We start from the raw sequence: 17,710 nt of genomic DNA, 5'->3' as shown, positions 1-17,710 counted from the left end.
TTTGCACTGATTTTGGTTTGTATTATCAGTCAAACAAAAACACATTTAATGTGACACCCTAAATTAGCTTCTTAATTATCTCCTTGGTGCTTTGGAAAATGTTACTATCACTAAAAGTTAATGATGTGCATATAAAAAAAAAAGCTATAGGCTGAAACACAAGGCTTCTGCTATCTTGCCAGTCTGATAGCATCACAAGTATGTCCTGATATAAACTTAAGATTTCAACACACACCACATTTTTTTTTTGCATCCACTGCACCGCGAGTGTGGGTGTGCCCCCATATTAACACCCTGAGAAGCTCAAACCTATCAGGCTCTTACAGAATTGGCAACCTTCCAAGGAAACAAAGGTTGCCAACACATACAATGTATACATACGAGTGACTTTTATTGCGGTGTGACTTCAGTCTGTCCAGTAACCAGTGTTTGCAACCCTTTGTTCAGGTTTTCAGCACGGAGAGAAATATCTATTTTTACCTTCAACTGCAGAAAATGACACAAGTGACACTTGTCTTTATGCAGATGTCAGGACTGTAACAGTGAAAGGGTTATAAAAAAGTAGCATTCTTTCTATGTGTGTGTGCAATAGCTTGATCGGGGATGTTGTGATGGAACCAGGTCTCTGTAAAGATGTGGGCACAACAGTCTGTGGATTCCCCATTGCTGGATTAGCCTGAGTCTTACCACCATACATAGCTGTGTGTTAGTTGGTGGTGTGGCAGCACTAGGGGGTTGGTCCTATTGGATCGCCCTCCCTGTTAACTATTAACAAATCGCTGGCTGATTGCGAACAGCCTGTACATCTGTTCACTTCCTCAAACTCAGTCCTTTGTTGTTGTTTTTTTTGGCACACATTAATCAGAGTGTTATCTGTCTGCAAAGACTCATCTCAGCAGACCATTCTGCCAGAACTCATGGTGATGAGCAGTGAAACACACACACATAGCCAAAGGCAGGGTGCGGTATGTACCACGTACGCCTGCCAGCACCGCAGCAGTACAAAAATATAGCCAGCATAGTTAACATGTTGCTCATAGCAGCAATCTCGCTTTAAATCTAAAGTATTGAGCCGTGGATGAACAGTGCTTAAAGTTTCACATTAAAGTTTTTAAATTCTCATCAATCTGGCTTTAAAACTACATGCAATTGGTCTTTTTTCATTCTGGTCTTCAGCCATCAGATCTAATCGAACAATGCTGCTTTGTCTTGAGCCCATAATCTCACCTGCTTGAATTAATTCACGCTATCAGGCGATCAAACAAATGCCTGACACACGTTCCTTCATCTATAGATAAAAAAAATACTGGTAGATATATGTAAACCAGTTAGGGCTGACTTTATCTGCAGCCACAAGCACAAAGACACAGCAGAGGTACATTGCACACATTCGTTTATTAACTTGGCAGTATTGAGACAAAGGGTGTGGTGGGAAAATATCACCTGCAGAAACGTAGCCAAAACAATCCGGTTATGCAGAGAGCATGTGCTCGTATAATCTCATTTTTTCATCTCTCTGTTCTCACCGTCTTTCCTTCTCTTCGTCCATCTTTGACCATCTCATTCTGACTCTTCCCTGCTTGTCTGCTGTCTCATCAGGATGACTTACACTTGCTCATGCCCTGACCTGTCTCTGCTCTGTCGAACACAGTCCGCCCATGATACATAAAAGCAGTCCAGCCTAATCTAACCCAAAGGCTGCTGAGAATTCAGACAATATCTTACACAGAGGTTCGTCAACTTAAGCCTTTTCTAAAACTGCGGAGCTGACTGAGGCATGCTGAACAATCTGAGGTTAAATACCACGATGATCTGCTTCCGTGTTTTTTCTGTGCCTTTCTTGGGAAATGTACAGAGAGGAAATATTTTTTAAAAAAAGTAAATAATTCTGCTAATTATTTTAACACGTCCACAAAAATATCTTTGTGCTTTCGTCAGACATTAATACTTGTTTGGGTTGGAGTTGTTGGGACTCCATAATGTTTTAATTGTACACAGCTTACTTATCACAAGGGCAACATCAGTCATGACATATGCGCATGGTGAGGAGGTCAGTAATAATGGATTCAAGGGGATGTAAATAGTCACTTCTTATAAGCTTCTTGTGTATCAGTTAACATACTCGTGCTTGTAACATATTATATCAGATATGCATTTAGCTGATACCTCAGATTTGACTTTGGAGGTCAGCAGACGTATGTGTCACATGAACCTCATTTAAAACTACACTTTTTCATAAAACAGTACTGATGAACCATCATACCACAGTCTCAGGAACACGCTGCTGTTTACTGATATTAAATCCATAACGCACTTCATACAGTGACATATAAACACTTGGCCCTGAAGAAGAAACTATGGTAATATATGCAATGTTATGCTAATTTAAACAACATTTAATAACTATGACTTTCCACTTATCTCAAGGCTACCAACAAATTTCAATGTGTGGTATTTTAAATATGTAAATTGTCAATAGTGGAATAAAATCTTGTATTTTCCGTTGAAATGTGGTGAAGCACAAGTATAAAGTTGAACAAAATGTCAACTCAAGCCCAAGGAGTACACTGAATGTGTACTTTGTAAACATACTTAGCCTAAACTCCACCAGTGCTCCCTCCAGCTGAGGACCTCAGGCAAGAGGTTATGTTTTTTGCCTGGGATATCTAGATCGTTGTCCGGGTTGAGTTGCCAGATTTGTTTGAAGCTTTCCAGCTCAAAAACTGCTCAAAATCCCCGCCCCCCCCCCAATTATGATCTATGATAAATATATATACATGTATATATATATATATATATATACAGTCATGGAAAAAATTATTAGACCACCCTTGTTTTCTTCAATTTCTTGTTCATTTTAATGCCTGGTTCAACTAAAGGTACATTTGTTTGGACAAATATAATGATAACAACAAAAATAGCTGGTAAGAGTTTAATTTAAGAGCTGATATCTAGCCATTTTCCATGGTTTTCTTGATAGTAACCAAAATCACTTAAGTTCTTACATCAATAGCTATGGCACTGTACTGCCAAAAACACTGCTTTTAAGCATTCCATGTTTTCTTTTCTGTTTGCTTTAAACACATGATACACACAGGAGTTAGTACTTGATTGCGTAACCACTGTTTTTGATGACTGAAGCCATGCATCTTGGCATGCTCTCCACCAGCTTCTGACATTGTTCTGCTGTCACAGCAGCCCATTCCTGTTGCACAAATTCAAACAAATTTGCTTTGTTTTTGGGCTTGTGGTTCTCCATTTTGAGTTTGATGATTTTCCATAGGTTTTCAACTGGATTCAGATCTGGTGATTGAGCAGGCCAAGGCATGGTGCGAATGTTGTGGTTCTCCATCCAGGCTTTAACTGACCTTGCTGTGTGGCAAGGGGCATTGTCTTGTTGGAAAATCCAGTCATTCGAGGCAGGAAAGAGTTTTCCAGCTGATGGAAGAAGACTGTTTTCAAGAGTAGCCCTGTACATGACCTGGTTCATTCGCCCTTCACACAATTGCATTTGCCCTGTTCCACTCATACTGAAACAACCCCAGATCATCACTGATCCACCCCCATGTTTTACTGTAGGGGCAAGTCTGGTTTGTAGGCTTCTCCAGGCCTCCTCCTAACCAGTAAGTTAGCTGGAGTGGGCATCAACTCAAAATTGGATTCATCACTGAAGAGAACCTTAGCCCAATCAGTATTGTGGTTCATCACTTCATATCACAATAATTCAAGTGTTCAAAGGTGTGCTGCAAAACATCATACAATGTAACAATAAAAGGCTGCTTTATCTGGATCCACACCAAAAAAAAAAAAAAAAAGTTAACAGGGTCTTTTCTGGGCAGAGACCCATCCTCCATTCAAGCTTTGTGGAAATCGGTTCCGTAGTTTTCGTGTAATCGTGCTGACAAACCAACAAACAACCGGACAAGGGTGAAAACACAACCTCTTTGGCGGCTGCAATAAAAACTAATATCAGAGTGGTGCTGGGTGACTGGATGTGCTCCCATAACCAATGAAAAGAAACTGCAGAATGCCTTCTAAATATAATGCCTTTTTATGATGTATTTAAAACACGCCCAAACTCATGGTGAACCAGCCTGAATTCTTTCCGCCGGGCCGAACCCATTTCACCTGCACAGTGAGACCCAAAACTGTTCAAGTTGGCGGGGAAACGGCCAAATCTGGCAACTCAGTTGTAAACTGCGGCCGTCCTCCGCGGCCCCGCCCTTCACTCCGCACCTGCATGTGAACTCTCCCCGATCCCACCTCAGCGGGGCGCGGTCCTGAGGGTGGAGTCCACCGCCGCCGCCGCTTGGGGAACACTTCGCCTGTCTTCACACTTGGCAGTCGTCGCCCCGAGTCGCGCCTCACTCCTCCTTCTTCCTCTTCTCCGCTGCGCTTTTCTTATTCTGTTTTGGAAAGCGGTCCAACTATCAGGTGAAGAAGGGCACCGCGCTGAGAAGATGATGGCTCCGGAGCCGCTGAAATCCGCCATAACGTGCCCGGTCGTGGAGGACACTTCGCTCGCGCTGCCCTCCGACAAAGGGCTGCGCTCGGGACAGCAGCGCGTGCTGGATCAGGTGCACACCATCAAGAGGAGCAAGTCCAAGCAGGGGAAGAACGGCGCGCTGACCCCCTCCCCGACAAGTACGGCCTCTCTTTTACTACCTCATAAAGTCGAGCCAGACATGTTGTATCCGTGCTGTCCTCTCGGGCATCCTCACACTTCTCTGTTGGGCTTCTTGTGTGTCGAATTCTGAAGAAGTTGGGAGAGAAGAGGAACTTTTTTTGAAACCAGAGCGCAGCAGGGAAGAGTAGGGATTAAAATGTCTGCCTGTCAAAGCAAACGCAGAGTGGGAGAATGGCGGATAAGTGACAGCTGAGGAGTTATGTAATGTTTTTATTATTATTATTATTATTATTATTATTATTATTATTATTATTATTATTATTATTGAGGGCTCCGCCATTAAGTTGGTGGTGGTAGTAGCAGCAGGTATCGTGTGTGTGTGCGTGTGTGTGTTTGTGTGTGATCACTTGTGACAGGTAGGGAGATTTCAGGTCGTGTCACCGGTGTGGAATGTGATCCCTTGGCTGCTGCTGCTGCTGCTCAATGAGAACGTGTTTTTTTCTTTCTTCCCCCTCTTCTCCTCAGGGTGCCACAGCTGTCTCTCTCTCTCTCTCTCTCTCTCTCTCTCTCTCTCTCTCTCTCTCTCTCTCTCTCTCTCTCTCTCTCTCTCTGCGTGTGTGTTACGAATGCAGCCAACTAACTCATAAAATCCCACAGACATTTTAGAAAATTACATTTTAGTGTTTCAAAACAGCTCTGGTGTTTGGTCACTGCAAGAGGGACCCACCAGAATTGAGACACAAAATGTTTGGTGTGTTATTGTGAAATGTGTGAGTTGAGATGCGTTCTTGGGCCGAAACAAGGAAATGTATAGGTGGAATTGGTTATGAATCCGTAGAGTATCAGTTCTCTGTTATACTGACAGTGCGATTGTGTTATTTATGGCGGGCATGATAAGAACAACAGTCCCCTCCTCCATAAAATGATTATAAATGAATGTAAAACCATTTGAGAGGCATACGGCCAAACCATGTCAAACATGGACTGCAGACAACAAACACTTCACTGAAAGGTGGCATCTTAAAGATAAATGCTTTATGGCCTGTGGCTTGAAAATTTTGTTTTTTTGTCTCTTTGTTATGAAATCATTATAATGAGTAAGAGCGTCCTCATCGAAGAAAAGTAAGATCAAGACCAGACAGGCAAATGTCAACCAAACACGTAACAGTAAACAAACAATGAATGATTAAATCACACCCACATGATTACAGTTTCACACAACCCTGAGGCTATCTGGACACTTGAATTTTAATATGGATGGCCATTTTTTTGTCATTCTGTGTTCCCGAGTTACATGCAGTGAATTTAAAGTTCCTGTTTTGACCAAAAGAGTCTACTCCTTCATTGCTTCCTGCATCATCTTCCATACGGTTATTAAATTTGTCAACTTTTTTTTCTGTTAAATTAACAAATAATGGAGAGAAAAACAAGGCTAAAGACAAACTTTAAAAAAAAAAGAAGACAAAGAAGAATAAGGTAAAGTAACAGGCGACATTTGGTTCAGGGGTCATTTTATAGATTCTATTTGTGATTTTTACTTTGATCTCTGATGGAAAAGCTAAATTTTCCTTGTCCAAATTTTCTTCCATCGTTGGCTGAGTGACAAAGATTAAAATGTCTGATAAATGTTGGATTTTCTAGTTGACAGCCAAGACTAATACTGCTAAAGGCGGCGGTCAACCAAATTATAAAAAGGCATATATTCTCACCTACCTCCATGTGGTATCAAGCCGTTCAGACAGCTTTGATTTTACATCCTGGTGTTCTGAGATATCAAGCCAATAATGCTTCTTCTGCTGCCCCAACGCAGTGGAGGTGGTTGTGTTTTTGCTCATGGTGCTTGAAAAATCAAAGGAAGAGGGAAACAAACTCTGCAAGTAGGTAAACAAAAAGAGACGGCTGTTCAAAGAAGAGTTGTTTCATCCCAATCAATCAGACTTATGATCAGAACAAGGGAATAAAATGCACATTCTGATTCTGTTGCGCCTCCTTTGATGTGCCAACCAGCTGTAAATGCTTTCTGCAGTTTGGCTAAAAAGCTTTTAATGCGTTCACCTCACTACACTAAAACACTAAAAACCACATACATTTTAAACAATCTGCTTGGCGAGGCAGTGCGTGTGGGCTGAGAGAGAAAATGTTTTTTTGCATGACTTCGGTGAACAGTCCCTTGAAGGCCTTTTTATCTGTTGAGGTTAAAGTCCAGTCGATACTTGACTTCCGGGGTGGATATACATCTGATGAACACACGTTTGTTTTCTCATAGTTTAACAGTAAAATGTATTGTCTGATGTGACATCAGTGCACTAAAACTTTATTATCCCAAGCATCTTTCTCTGCATTATAATCTTTGCTGTCAGCCAACATATACATCTGTATCAGAGTCCAATATCAACCAATATTGTCAGACAACAAAATATACTGGTCGGGCTCCAGTTGAGATGGTCCTCTGGTCACTTTGGAAGAATTCTTCCCCTCCTGCGTGGCCCTCTCAAATGATGGGTAGCTATGCCATTGTTTTGTCAACTATAATTTTCTGATGGCAGAAGGTGGCAGTGAGCCACACGTTCCCATGAATCATCTAACAAGAGAGACACATGTGATTAAACATCCTGGCTGAGTGTTTAAGATTAATATCCCTTAGCTTATGTCTAAAGTGTAGAGCAAAGCCTGGTAACTGTGACTGACGTTGTGTCACGTCTGTCTGTCTAAGTCATTCTTAACAAATGTTTCACCTGTCGTATGTGTGTGTTGAAGGTCTGTGAGCTATTTTTGAAAACATCAGAACTATGTATTTATCAGCAATTCAGATTTAAACAGATTTAACAACACAACAGGGATGAAACAGAGTACTTTACAATTAAATCATGTTATTTACAACAAATGTTATTATCTAAATCATTTATATTTAATCAGAGATTACACATAAATACTTGACAAAGTATTAAATCAATCCATGAGTGAATCAACCATTTTTTGATGAATAATTTAGGAAGAAACTCTTGCACGCTGGTAGGTCAAGGGACCCTATTAGGTTTGGCAGATTTATTTAAAAAAAAAAAAAAATGCTGTGACAAGGCTATGAAATGCAAAGAATGGTTAATGATTAAGTTGATAAATGGAAAATAGAGAACCAAAGATGAATCAACAAACTGAAAAAAATCCACCATTTTAAATTCCATTTTACACATCTGTATATGCGTAACTCTAGATTTTACTAATAATTTCCCTTTGAAAAATGAAAAAAGTGCTGTTATTGTTTCCTAAGTCTCCACCGCTGCATTACTTAATTCATTTTGAAGTCGTTAACATTTCTCTTACAAACCCCTCTTTAAAGTGTCCAATGAAATATCAATTAATGAATTTGTTTTATAAAAATATTACTGTGTGTATGTCACGAAAATGATAAAATGCCTCTTATCAGTGTGGTGGAAACCTGAACACCACTTCAAAAGCAACACCGTCATGCTGTCCTATCAGTGTGGTGGAGAAAGTATCCTTCCTGTCTTCTTTACAAAGACAACGTTAAGCTCTATAAGAGTGTTTCAGATTTCTTTATTGGTCAAACTGCCCACAGTAACATCTCAAAGGTAAAAAAAAGTCATCCCTGGTTTTGTTTTGTCTGACTGTCCGTCTTTCATTCTTCTCCTCTATGTCAATTTCAGGTCTAATACAACTCTCTTTTTTTTCACAGGCCCGGGTCCTGCATCACTGACAACATACGACTTTGCATCGTTCAGGTTTGCTCCATCCAAACCGAATGGCACCATCCACCGCTCCATATCGTCAGGCTACAGCAAATCGGTAATTGTTAGTCAGAGAACACATCGATTTACCTTTCACACACCAGATTAGTTCTGATATGTTTGAGGTGTTTTTGAATGTCTTCTCCTGTGTTATAGTTTGTTTTAGTTCATTTTTGAGTATAGCTTGCCTAGCTGTGTCTTTGAGGTGCTCTAACTCAGAAAATTCTGTGGGGTTTTTCAATTGGATTTTGGATTATTACAGTTTTTGAAGTTTATGAAACTCACATATTTTGTTCAGCAACATAATCTTCACAGATTAACAAATGCAATGAAATAAAAAGATAAAATTGATCAAGTTGTAAAGTTAATGTTAGAGATTAGTTTGCAACTAAAGTCCACCTGTACGGATTAGTGAGCAGATGAGTCACTGTGTTCAGCTGATGATGTTTGATGTCCCTGACAACCTTTGTTGTCTCATTTAGCCACCTGTTAGCAACTGCGGTTTTTTTTTTCAAAGCACATAAACACTGTATAAATCAAACGTGGGGCATTTACTGACTAAATGTGAGCACCTTAAGCTTGTGTATATACATTCAAAAGATCTCCTAACTTCAAGTTCAGGGAACTATGAGTGCTAAAATACTAATTTATTCCTCATTCCTGACACACTGTTGGCTGGACAGACATGAAAGTGGCATCAATCATCTAGTCTAACTCTCGGCAGGAAAGAAGTTAGTCTGGGAACAAGCTCCTGGTATAGCCACATATCTTGCCAGTCTTACATTAATTAGCCACAGCACAAACCAGTTTGATGGTTATATTTAATTACTTCTAAATACTTTCAAGGGTGTGTGTGTCTGTGTGTATGTGTGAAAGAGAACCAGTCAACTAGTAGAGTTTCACTTTGTGAGTCTGTGTTGAAAACTGTGGTCCTGGATTTGTAGCCAGAATCAGCAAAGAAACAGTTTTGCGTACCGTCAGGGAATATATTTTTATCAGGGTGATCGCATCACAGCTGTGATACGTATATGTACCATGTAAGGTGTGTAGTTGAGATTAAAATGTAGAGCGAGTTTGAGGATTGGTGTGGTCTCATGTCGTTGTGTAGTAAATTCTAGTGAGTCATGGGTCAGTAGGTGAACATGTTAATGGCCGTCGTGGCCTAAAGACGGACTGTAGCAGCTACGAGTATAATCAACAGTTAATCGATCATACTTATGTATCCAGCAGTCAGCCCTGTGTCATTTCCTGTTTCTGCAAATGATTAAATATTTCACGTACTTGTCTTTCTCAAGGTGCCGTGAGTTCAACTCATGCACCATACTCGACTAATCCAAATTCCACAGAGGAGTAATGTTGACTTCATCAGTGTGGTTTGAGTGTGCTTGTGCATGTGTGTGAATACGCGTTGGCCTGACCTACTGCCAGTGAGCTGTGGCATGTCGAGGCAGATTGTGAATGCTGTCTCGCTGATGAAGGCTCGTTATGATCACGTCATGATATACGACTCTGTCATTGTGTTTCTGTTTTTAATCTAATCAGATGTTTAAATCAACTGTCACCTCACCTCATTACTTTAAAACCAAGCTAGCCGTCACAGTTTGCGTCTTTATTCTGTTATTATGACTTGAACACAGCACTTTGAATTATGTGTATACAGCAGATTGTGTATTTTCACTGTTGGATTAAAGAGGCAGGAGCTAAAACAGAGTGTTCAGACAGGGTGAGTACACAGTGGACAGTGTGTGAAAACTGGTGGGTAGCATCAAAGAGGCATCCTTCTGTCTTTCTGTGCTGCTCTTCTGAATTTGCATCCACCCATCCATCCATCCATCCTCTGACATGAGGAAGGCCCCGGCCAGTGGATCAGTCAGGCTGTAGCCAAATGAAGGAAATATGCAGCACTTTGAGAGGAAACACACTGCCAGTGCTTATTGGACATTTTGTTGACGGGTTTCTCCTCCGTTGTGGTTTCACCGCTAAGTGTTTTGACTGACGTACGGCTGGTAACTGAGCAACCAGTCCGGTTTGAAACAGGAAAGAGAGTCTGTACGCGGAGCCCATGGTGTGTGTGCACGTGTGTGTCTGTGTCTGTGTGCGTGCATGTGTGTGTGTGTCCTGCCTCCTCATTAACAGACATTCCTTCTGGACAAAATTGCCCAAATCCAAACCTTCAAGAGCTGCAGCAGTAAAGCGTAAGAAAATAGTTTGAGTTCCTAAGTTTTGACGTTTATGTTTTTTGGTTGTCAGTGGTGCATGTGTCCCTCCTCACTAACGATCAACGTGTTTAACGACCACTAGGAATGTTTTTTTTCACTGTTACTTTTCAAGAAAAGCCAATCGCAGACAAAGGTGTAATAGTGAGAGTGACTCATGGTTAAAGCATGTGCAAGACATGTTCTGTCATTTTGCTCAGGCTATGACAGGTTCGCAGCAAAGCTTGAATTGTGTGTGCTGTTCACAAACACCAGTGCACAGAGACAAAGCCAGATAACAAGCAAATAGCCATAATAATTGGATGCATACACAAAATGTAATTACATGAGATTAAGCCGTTTCTTGACACCAGGATTGTGAAGACAGGTCTAACGGGTGCTGAGACTCGCGCACAAAGATCCTCTGTGAGAAACTGCTAGACTTGGTCTCCAATTACAGATATTATGTTACTTTTGTGTGATTGCTTGGTGCATACTGTTTCTTTCAACATAAACTGAATAAAAGGAGGAAAAGAAGAGGTATGCAGGCTTTGTGTCAGGTCAAATTCCTCTGTCTTGGTTTACAGGAGATTTCATTCAAAACTTTTCTTGTGGAAAGTTTGTTACCTACTTTCTTTTTGTGTGACCTGGCAGGCCGCTGCAGCGCAGTGGAGCAGATATCTCTGTTTTCGTCAGCTAAGCCATAGTTCTCCTCTACTGATTCCTTTTGATGTTTCGTGTGGGCATTGATATCAAGTCTGAGTAAAACACAATGCAGATGCAACCTCATTTCTGTCTTTGTTTTTTTAGTTCAACAATCAGAAGAGTCGCACTCTATCCAGCAGAACCGCAGGAGGAAGACACGTCTCCTCCAGCACATGGGAACAGCAAATGAATGCCTCCACCTGGCCCAAGAGTCCCAATGGGCTGAAACCCAGTCGCAGTGACCCCGCCTTGGCTCCTGCATTTTCAGTTGCTCCTGCTCCTGTCAGTCCGTCTGCTCAGATTATGGTGATCAGTCATTTTCATGTGTTTCTTAGGGAAACAGTCCTTCAAACAAACACCATTAAATGAACTGCAACACCTCCACAGTAACACATTGTATAAGCATTGTGAATCTTTTTTATTGCAGAGAGCAAAGGGGCAGACTGTCCAAAACCAGCAGACTGTCCAAAACCAGCAGACATTCCAGAGTACTCGAGCAAGCAGACACAGCACCTATTCTGTCACCAACGGCTCTCAGCTGAACAACAGCCAGCTGACCAACAGCCAGACACGCATGGTTCGACCGCCCTCAACCGTGTCTCAGACTGACGGCAGGATGGGAACCATCAAAACATCTAAGTTCGAGCAGCAATCAGCGTGAGTTGATAACTGCTAACAGTAGCTAGCTTCATCCAGGGATAGCCAGCAGAGCAAAGAGCAGCAGTAGTCGGCTAATCTGATGATACGCTGGCTGTACATTTTTTGGCTCTTTCTTCAAATTCTGGCCATATTTTATGAATTAAACCTTTCAAAATGCATCATCCTCTCTTTCCTGTATTGAAATGCTACATCATAAAACACCATTTTCCACATTTAGAAATATTCCTCAGACTTTACACTGTGAATTTTTGCTATTCCCTGGTCAAAAGTTTACACAGTCTTGCACAAAACATATATTCTATACATAATGCTTTTATTTATGCTATTTATTTATGCTTCTTGACTGACAATACTTTATTTTCCTCGTCTATTTTCTCATACAATGCTAGTTCTTGTATATGATTCTTATAAGCAATTAAAAATTAAATCCATGCTGTTAACTGAACCTTTCTAGATTCCTAGAATCTAAAACCTTAAAAAACTGTGCCTGTTATTGCAGAGTGAACAGCGCGGTGAACATGTCAGACCTGACCCTGAAGGAGGCTGTGGAGTATCTGTCTCACCCTGAGGAGAATTACCAGCAGTGTGGAGCCACCTTCATCCAACACACCACCTACAAAGAGGAGCATGCCAAACAGGAGGTACGCTGGCACACTATCATACCGTAAACGCTTGTGCAGACACACCCTCTAAACATGACACACATGCACTATTTTCACATCACATTTGCGAGAGGATCGCCTTGTAGCAGGGATACAGTTGTCGGTGTGCTCTGTGAAGACCGTTGTATAACCTGCCTTGAGGGGAAGGGAGGGGAAAGTATCCATCATCGCACCTCGCTGCTATATCTGTTTGTAACTTACAATCTCTTCAGTCAACGCCAAGCCTTTAAGTCGCACATTTTCAGCACCTGTTCCCTCCACATTTCTGCATCACAGGTTTCTGAACTCGGAGGAATCCCCACTCTGGTCACCCTGCTGCGGAGCTCCAGTCCCGGGGTGAACCAGGCTGCTGCCGGGGCTCTGAGGAACCTGGTGTTCAAGCACCAGGGCAACAAGCTGGAGGTGCAGCACTGCAGCGGTATAGCTAAGGCCCTGCAGCTACTGAAGGAGACCGATTCTACTGAGACCCAGAAACAAATCACTGGTAGGGCTTTGTTTTGTTTTTGTTTTGTGGGACAGACCCTGACAAATCAAACACAAAATATTGGCCAGCGTGCTTTTAGCTTTACTTTTCTTTCAATGTAAAGGACTGCTGTGGAACCTGTCCTCCGCCGATGAGCTGAAGGGTGAACTGATAGCTACAGCTCTGCCTGTTCTGACTGACAATGTGGTGGTGCCATTCACCTGCTGGTCAGACAGCAGCGCCAACAACAACATACACCCTGATGTCTTCTACAGTGCCACAGGGTGCCTGCGGTGAGAACATTTAATTCCAATCAGTGTGGCTATAAACGGTTGATTTTTGTGTTTTGAAGGGAGAGATCAGAAAATTTACTGGCAGCATTGAGAACTAGGTTTCACAAAATAAAGCAATGTTTTGGCATTTTTGTCAAGGCTTTGTTATGTCAGTGATTCATCAATTTAATACATAATGTATTATTAACATTGCTCTATTGAATTTAATGTGCTGGGAAACACATGGAGAAGAGCAGCCTTTTTGTCTTTTTATGCCTTTTTTTGTGTGATGTATGTGCTTCATACTTTTTTATATCTACACTTAAGGATTATATCCTCTTCAGATAAGTAAGACAAGAGATCAGCATTACATTGTTATGTAACGTAAACATGTGTTGAATAATAGTTCACCTGCAACTCCTGCTCTGAGCACCCCATGTCTTATCACCACGACCATGTTTGCTAACAGGGTGTGTAGATGAAAGTAAAATGTCGAGGCACTCAGCTCTGTGTCTCGTATTGTATTCGAAACATGTAGGTGTTTCCACGTGGATTAAAATCAATGATTGAAATGTGTGCAGGAACCTGAGCTGTGCCCAAAAGAGTGAAAGGCAGGCGATGAGAGACTGCCGTGGGCTCATTGACTCCCTCATGAGTTACATCCAGTCATGTGTGGCAGAGGACAACCCTGATGACAAGGTAAACTAAGCTGCTTTTTTAGTAAAAGATAATAAAGATTAATTTGTTCCACATTCTCAAGTATGAAGATGTACTGATTTCCTTTGTTTTTATATGATTGAACTGACTATCAAATGACAAAACAAGCATTTTGAAAGGTTAATTTTGGGATTAAGGAAATTGTGACAAGCATTTTACACTATTTTCAAATATGTTAATGAAATAGTCACTTGCTGTCACAAGCTAAAAGGAGGAATTGGCCTGAATTTCAGATTAGTTAGATTAACTACTGTAATAGTAATAATAGTAGATCGAAGTTTTATATTACTTTATTTTGCAGCTTTACGTTTCTTTTGGTTCAATACACAATAATATGTTGTGACATTGCTGTGCTCATTTTCTGATTAGGTTTAAGTTTAAGGTAAAATACCTGTTTTGGTCGCCACAAACACAGCTAGAAATTGTTCCAAGGTCTCCTGGTTTGGCAGCCTCATACGCATGTAGCACCTCCACAATACACTCTACCTCCAGACATGACAGTCAGGTCATAAACATGTACTTGATGTACTACGACACGTTTTGTAGAAATGTCAGAATGGTATGTGTGACAACTACAAATGTTAACGTGTCAGAGGTTTGCAGGAACATTAGATGCCAACTTTTTATCCTGGTGACGTGACAGAAAGATGGGACTTCATGTCCTCTGGCCTTATAATTTGAATCTATTTGTTTTTTTGTCAGGTCACGGGTTGTTTTTCTGCTCATAGCATTTGTTGTTTTTTCCACATCGTTCTAAAACTGAATTGTGGACGTGAGAGCAGCAGTTGAGTACAGCTGCGGTTGGATTCATATCTGGTGATGTAGGTTAGCAGCTGAAAACTCACAGAATGTGTTGAGCCAGGATACTAGGGAATGCATCTTTAAGCACATGTACATGAATGCAGACTGACAGACTCACACACACATCTACACACATGTGTAAGCTGAAAAATAACGCAGTCAGCGTCAGCAGCGTGTATATATTTAGCAGGTTTCACATGGACATGCTCATTAGTGGAAGTTTTGGGTGTGGACGCACGCTTAATTCCATGTCTGTGCTGGCACGATGTTTACAAACGCTTCTTTTAATGATGTAGTGAAGTACGATTGTGCTGTGTGTGAGAACTGTCTGTGTCAGCTCTCTGAAGTTACCCTCTCGTAGTGAAAGTGACAGTATAGTGGTTAACCTCGCCCCGTTAACTTAACCTACCAGAACAGAGAATTCTTTCTCCTCCTGTTAAATGAACACTCTAGCTGACACTCGCTTGACCCCACAAAGGATGTTCGCTTACTCAGTGAGAATTGAACTAAAGCACAGATCACTCAGAAAGGCGTAAATGAGTCACATTTGTGAGTTAGAAAAATGGACTTAACGGGATGTTCCAGAATTTGTCACCCTGGTTGTTATTCTTATGTTTTTGTACATTGGTCACAATGACATTTTACTCACTTTCTCTGTTGAAGAGATTTGGCATGTAAAGATATTAAGAGTTATTTTTAACTTGGCCAAAAAATAAATGCTTGATACTTAACTTAATGCAAGTCTTTCAGTTGGAATATAAGAACATTTGGAGAGTAGTTCCCTTGACATCCTGAGAAAGGGATGAAAATAAATTACATAATAAGTTAGAGCAGAAATCAATATTTAGAGTAAGATAGTTAATTATTGAGTCTCAAGTCCTCCCTCGCAGTTTAAATCTAGATGTATGTTATTTCAATATGTGTCTTATTTCTGCAACTGGTAAACTTGAACTGGTAAAATATTCAAAACAAACACAAATATCATAATAAGCCCTTTAATATACTGTTTGTGAAACTGCTAATGTAAAGGTGAACATGTTGTTGTTTTTCCTTTAGTCTGTGGAGAACTGTGTCTGCATCCTCCACAACCTGACCTACCAACTGGAGTCGGAGTCCCCTGAGTGCTTCAGCAAGTTCCTCCCAAAGGCAGACGCTCAAGCTGGAAAGAAAAGCCCCACGATCGGATGTTTCAGCCCCAAGGCAGGCAAGGCTCAGAAGGAGGTGAGCATCAGCCACCACACCTCCACTACTGTCTGTTGAATAAACCAACCTTTCCCCTTCTCTGACCTTTTTCTCTTCCTCAGTTTACATTCGATGCATCTCAGGGGACTCTAGACAACAGCGCCCCATCAGGTGTGAAGTGGTTGTCCCACCCATCAGCCATGCAGACCTACCTGTCTCTGCTGAGCACGTCCCAGAAAGATGCCACCCTGGAAGCCTCCTGCGGCGCCCTCCAGAATCTCACTGCCAGCAAAGGACTGGTGAGGACAAAGTAGATAATTATCAGGCTTGTCATTTGTGTGTGGTATTAACGGATCATCTCAGATTTAACGAAGGATAAAAAGAGACAGAGAGAGAGGTACTGTAGCAGGAATAATGATTCAACTGCATTCAAAAGAGTAACTGACCGGTTTTGGGAGAGAGCGTGTGTTGTGTATCCAGGGATACAGAGGTAATTAGACAAAGAAAGAGGAAGCTGAAACATGGGAAAGTCAGCTGCATCACAATGCAAATGTGGACAGCTATAGTGAAGGTCTTTATTGTGTTTTTTCTTCTCCCGCAGGGCTCCAGTGCTATGAGCCAGATTCTGGTTCAGAAGTTGGGGGCTCTGGCTCACATGTCCTCTCTTCTAAAGTCTCCTAACCGCAGCCTGCAGAAGACGGTCATGTCCCTGATGGGCAACATGTCCCGGAGCAGCAATTTGCAGACCTCCATGGGTAAGAAAAAGCTTAAAACATGTTGTTGTATGTAAAAGGGGCAAAAATACACACATTCTTCACTCAAGAAGAAGTTGAGACACTTAAAAATACAACCTCTGGTAAAAAGTAGAGGTACTGATTCATCTTTGTTACAAAAGTAAAAGTAAGAAAGTACATGCTCTGAATTGTACCAAGTGTTAAAGTAATAAGTATCCCTCTGAAGGACATTTCTGTGCATAGTTAAAACCGAACCAAAAGTCATATAAAAATCATTCAAAAACGTAAAGTTAGCTATGTGCACAGATAGGTTGAAATCAGTCTTGTGATCTTGGGAGGGTAGAAATTATAGATATTGTGTTAAAATGTAGGAAGTAAAGGAAAAAGTGCAGTAACACATTATATGTAATTTGGTCCTTCTCATCGCTAGAAGTATGTTTGTTTTGCAGGCAACAGTGTTGCAGGTACATAAATGTAGATTAAGGCCCTGTTTGAACATCCATGGGGGTTTCTTAAAACAATGCTGTTTTTGCTCACTGACACTGAACCTTTTGGAAAAATCCCTCCAGGGTGAAAGTATCCAGAAACTCTGCTGTCAGTGATTTTTATCTGGATGAGCAGAAACAGAGATTTTTGAAACACCCACATTCTCCCCCTAATTGGGCCTTATCAGTGTTTGTAGCATAATGATTTTGTACATAAACAGAATGGTTGTTATATAGTTTATATTTAAAGAGACATAAACAGGCATTGTTAACACAGTCTTTGGAAAGAGAGACAAACACAGCTGCTGACAATCTTTTAATAAAAACAGCATTATCAGGGGGGATTCTGTGAGGAGCGGTCATATTTCCCTGCCTCATTCTTTGTTTGTTCTGTAACTAAGCAACCAACAACAGAGTATGTAATCTGCTCATGTGTGCTACGTGCACAACCACGTCATATG

The 17,710-nt window shown here is 41.1% G+C and overlaps 1 protein-coding gene across 4 annotated transcripts in view; it reads left to right on the top strand.

The window, feature by feature from the left end:
* The first annotated feature begins 3,777 nt into the window (after positions 1–3,777).
* The window catches only part of LOC119022409 (plakophilin-1), a 27,125-nt gene continuing 13,192 nt past the window's right edge, over positions 3,778–17,710 (top strand). For 2 of the 4 annotated variants that reach the window (XM_037103221.1, XM_037103220.1), the window contains exons 1-11: positions 3,778–4,644; positions 8,322–8,431; positions 11,379–11,579; positions 11,701–11,930; positions 12,433–12,574; positions 12,872–13,079; positions 13,183–13,351; positions 13,912–14,029; positions 15,905–16,069; positions 16,153–16,329; positions 16,632–16,785. In XM_037103221.1, coding sequence (XP_036959116.1) covers positions 4,461–4,644; positions 8,322–8,431; positions 11,379–11,579; positions 11,701–11,930; positions 12,433–12,574; positions 12,872–13,079; positions 13,183–13,351; positions 13,912–14,029; positions 15,905–16,069; positions 16,153–16,329; positions 16,632–16,785 — 1,858 coding nt within the window. In that variant the 5' untranslated portion in view covers positions 3,778–4,460. Of the gene's footprint in view, positions 4,645–6,942; positions 7,130–8,321; positions 8,432–11,378; positions 11,580–11,700; positions 11,931–12,432; positions 12,575–12,871; positions 13,080–13,182; positions 13,352–13,911; positions 14,030–15,904; positions 16,070–16,152; positions 16,330–16,631; positions 16,786–17,710 lie in introns of those variants that run through there. The other 2 variants (XM_037103218.1, XM_037103222.1) reach the window with 2 other exon arrangements.

This window comes from Acanthopagrus latus, chromosome 7 (assembly GCF_904848185.1).
Source record: "Acanthopagrus latus isolate v.2019 chromosome 7, fAcaLat1.1, whole genome shotgun sequence".
NCBI lineage: Eukaryota > Metazoa > Chordata > Actinopteri > Spariformes > Sparidae > Acanthopagrus > Acanthopagrus latus.
This window is presented reverse-complemented; position numbering and strand designations above follow the sequence as displayed.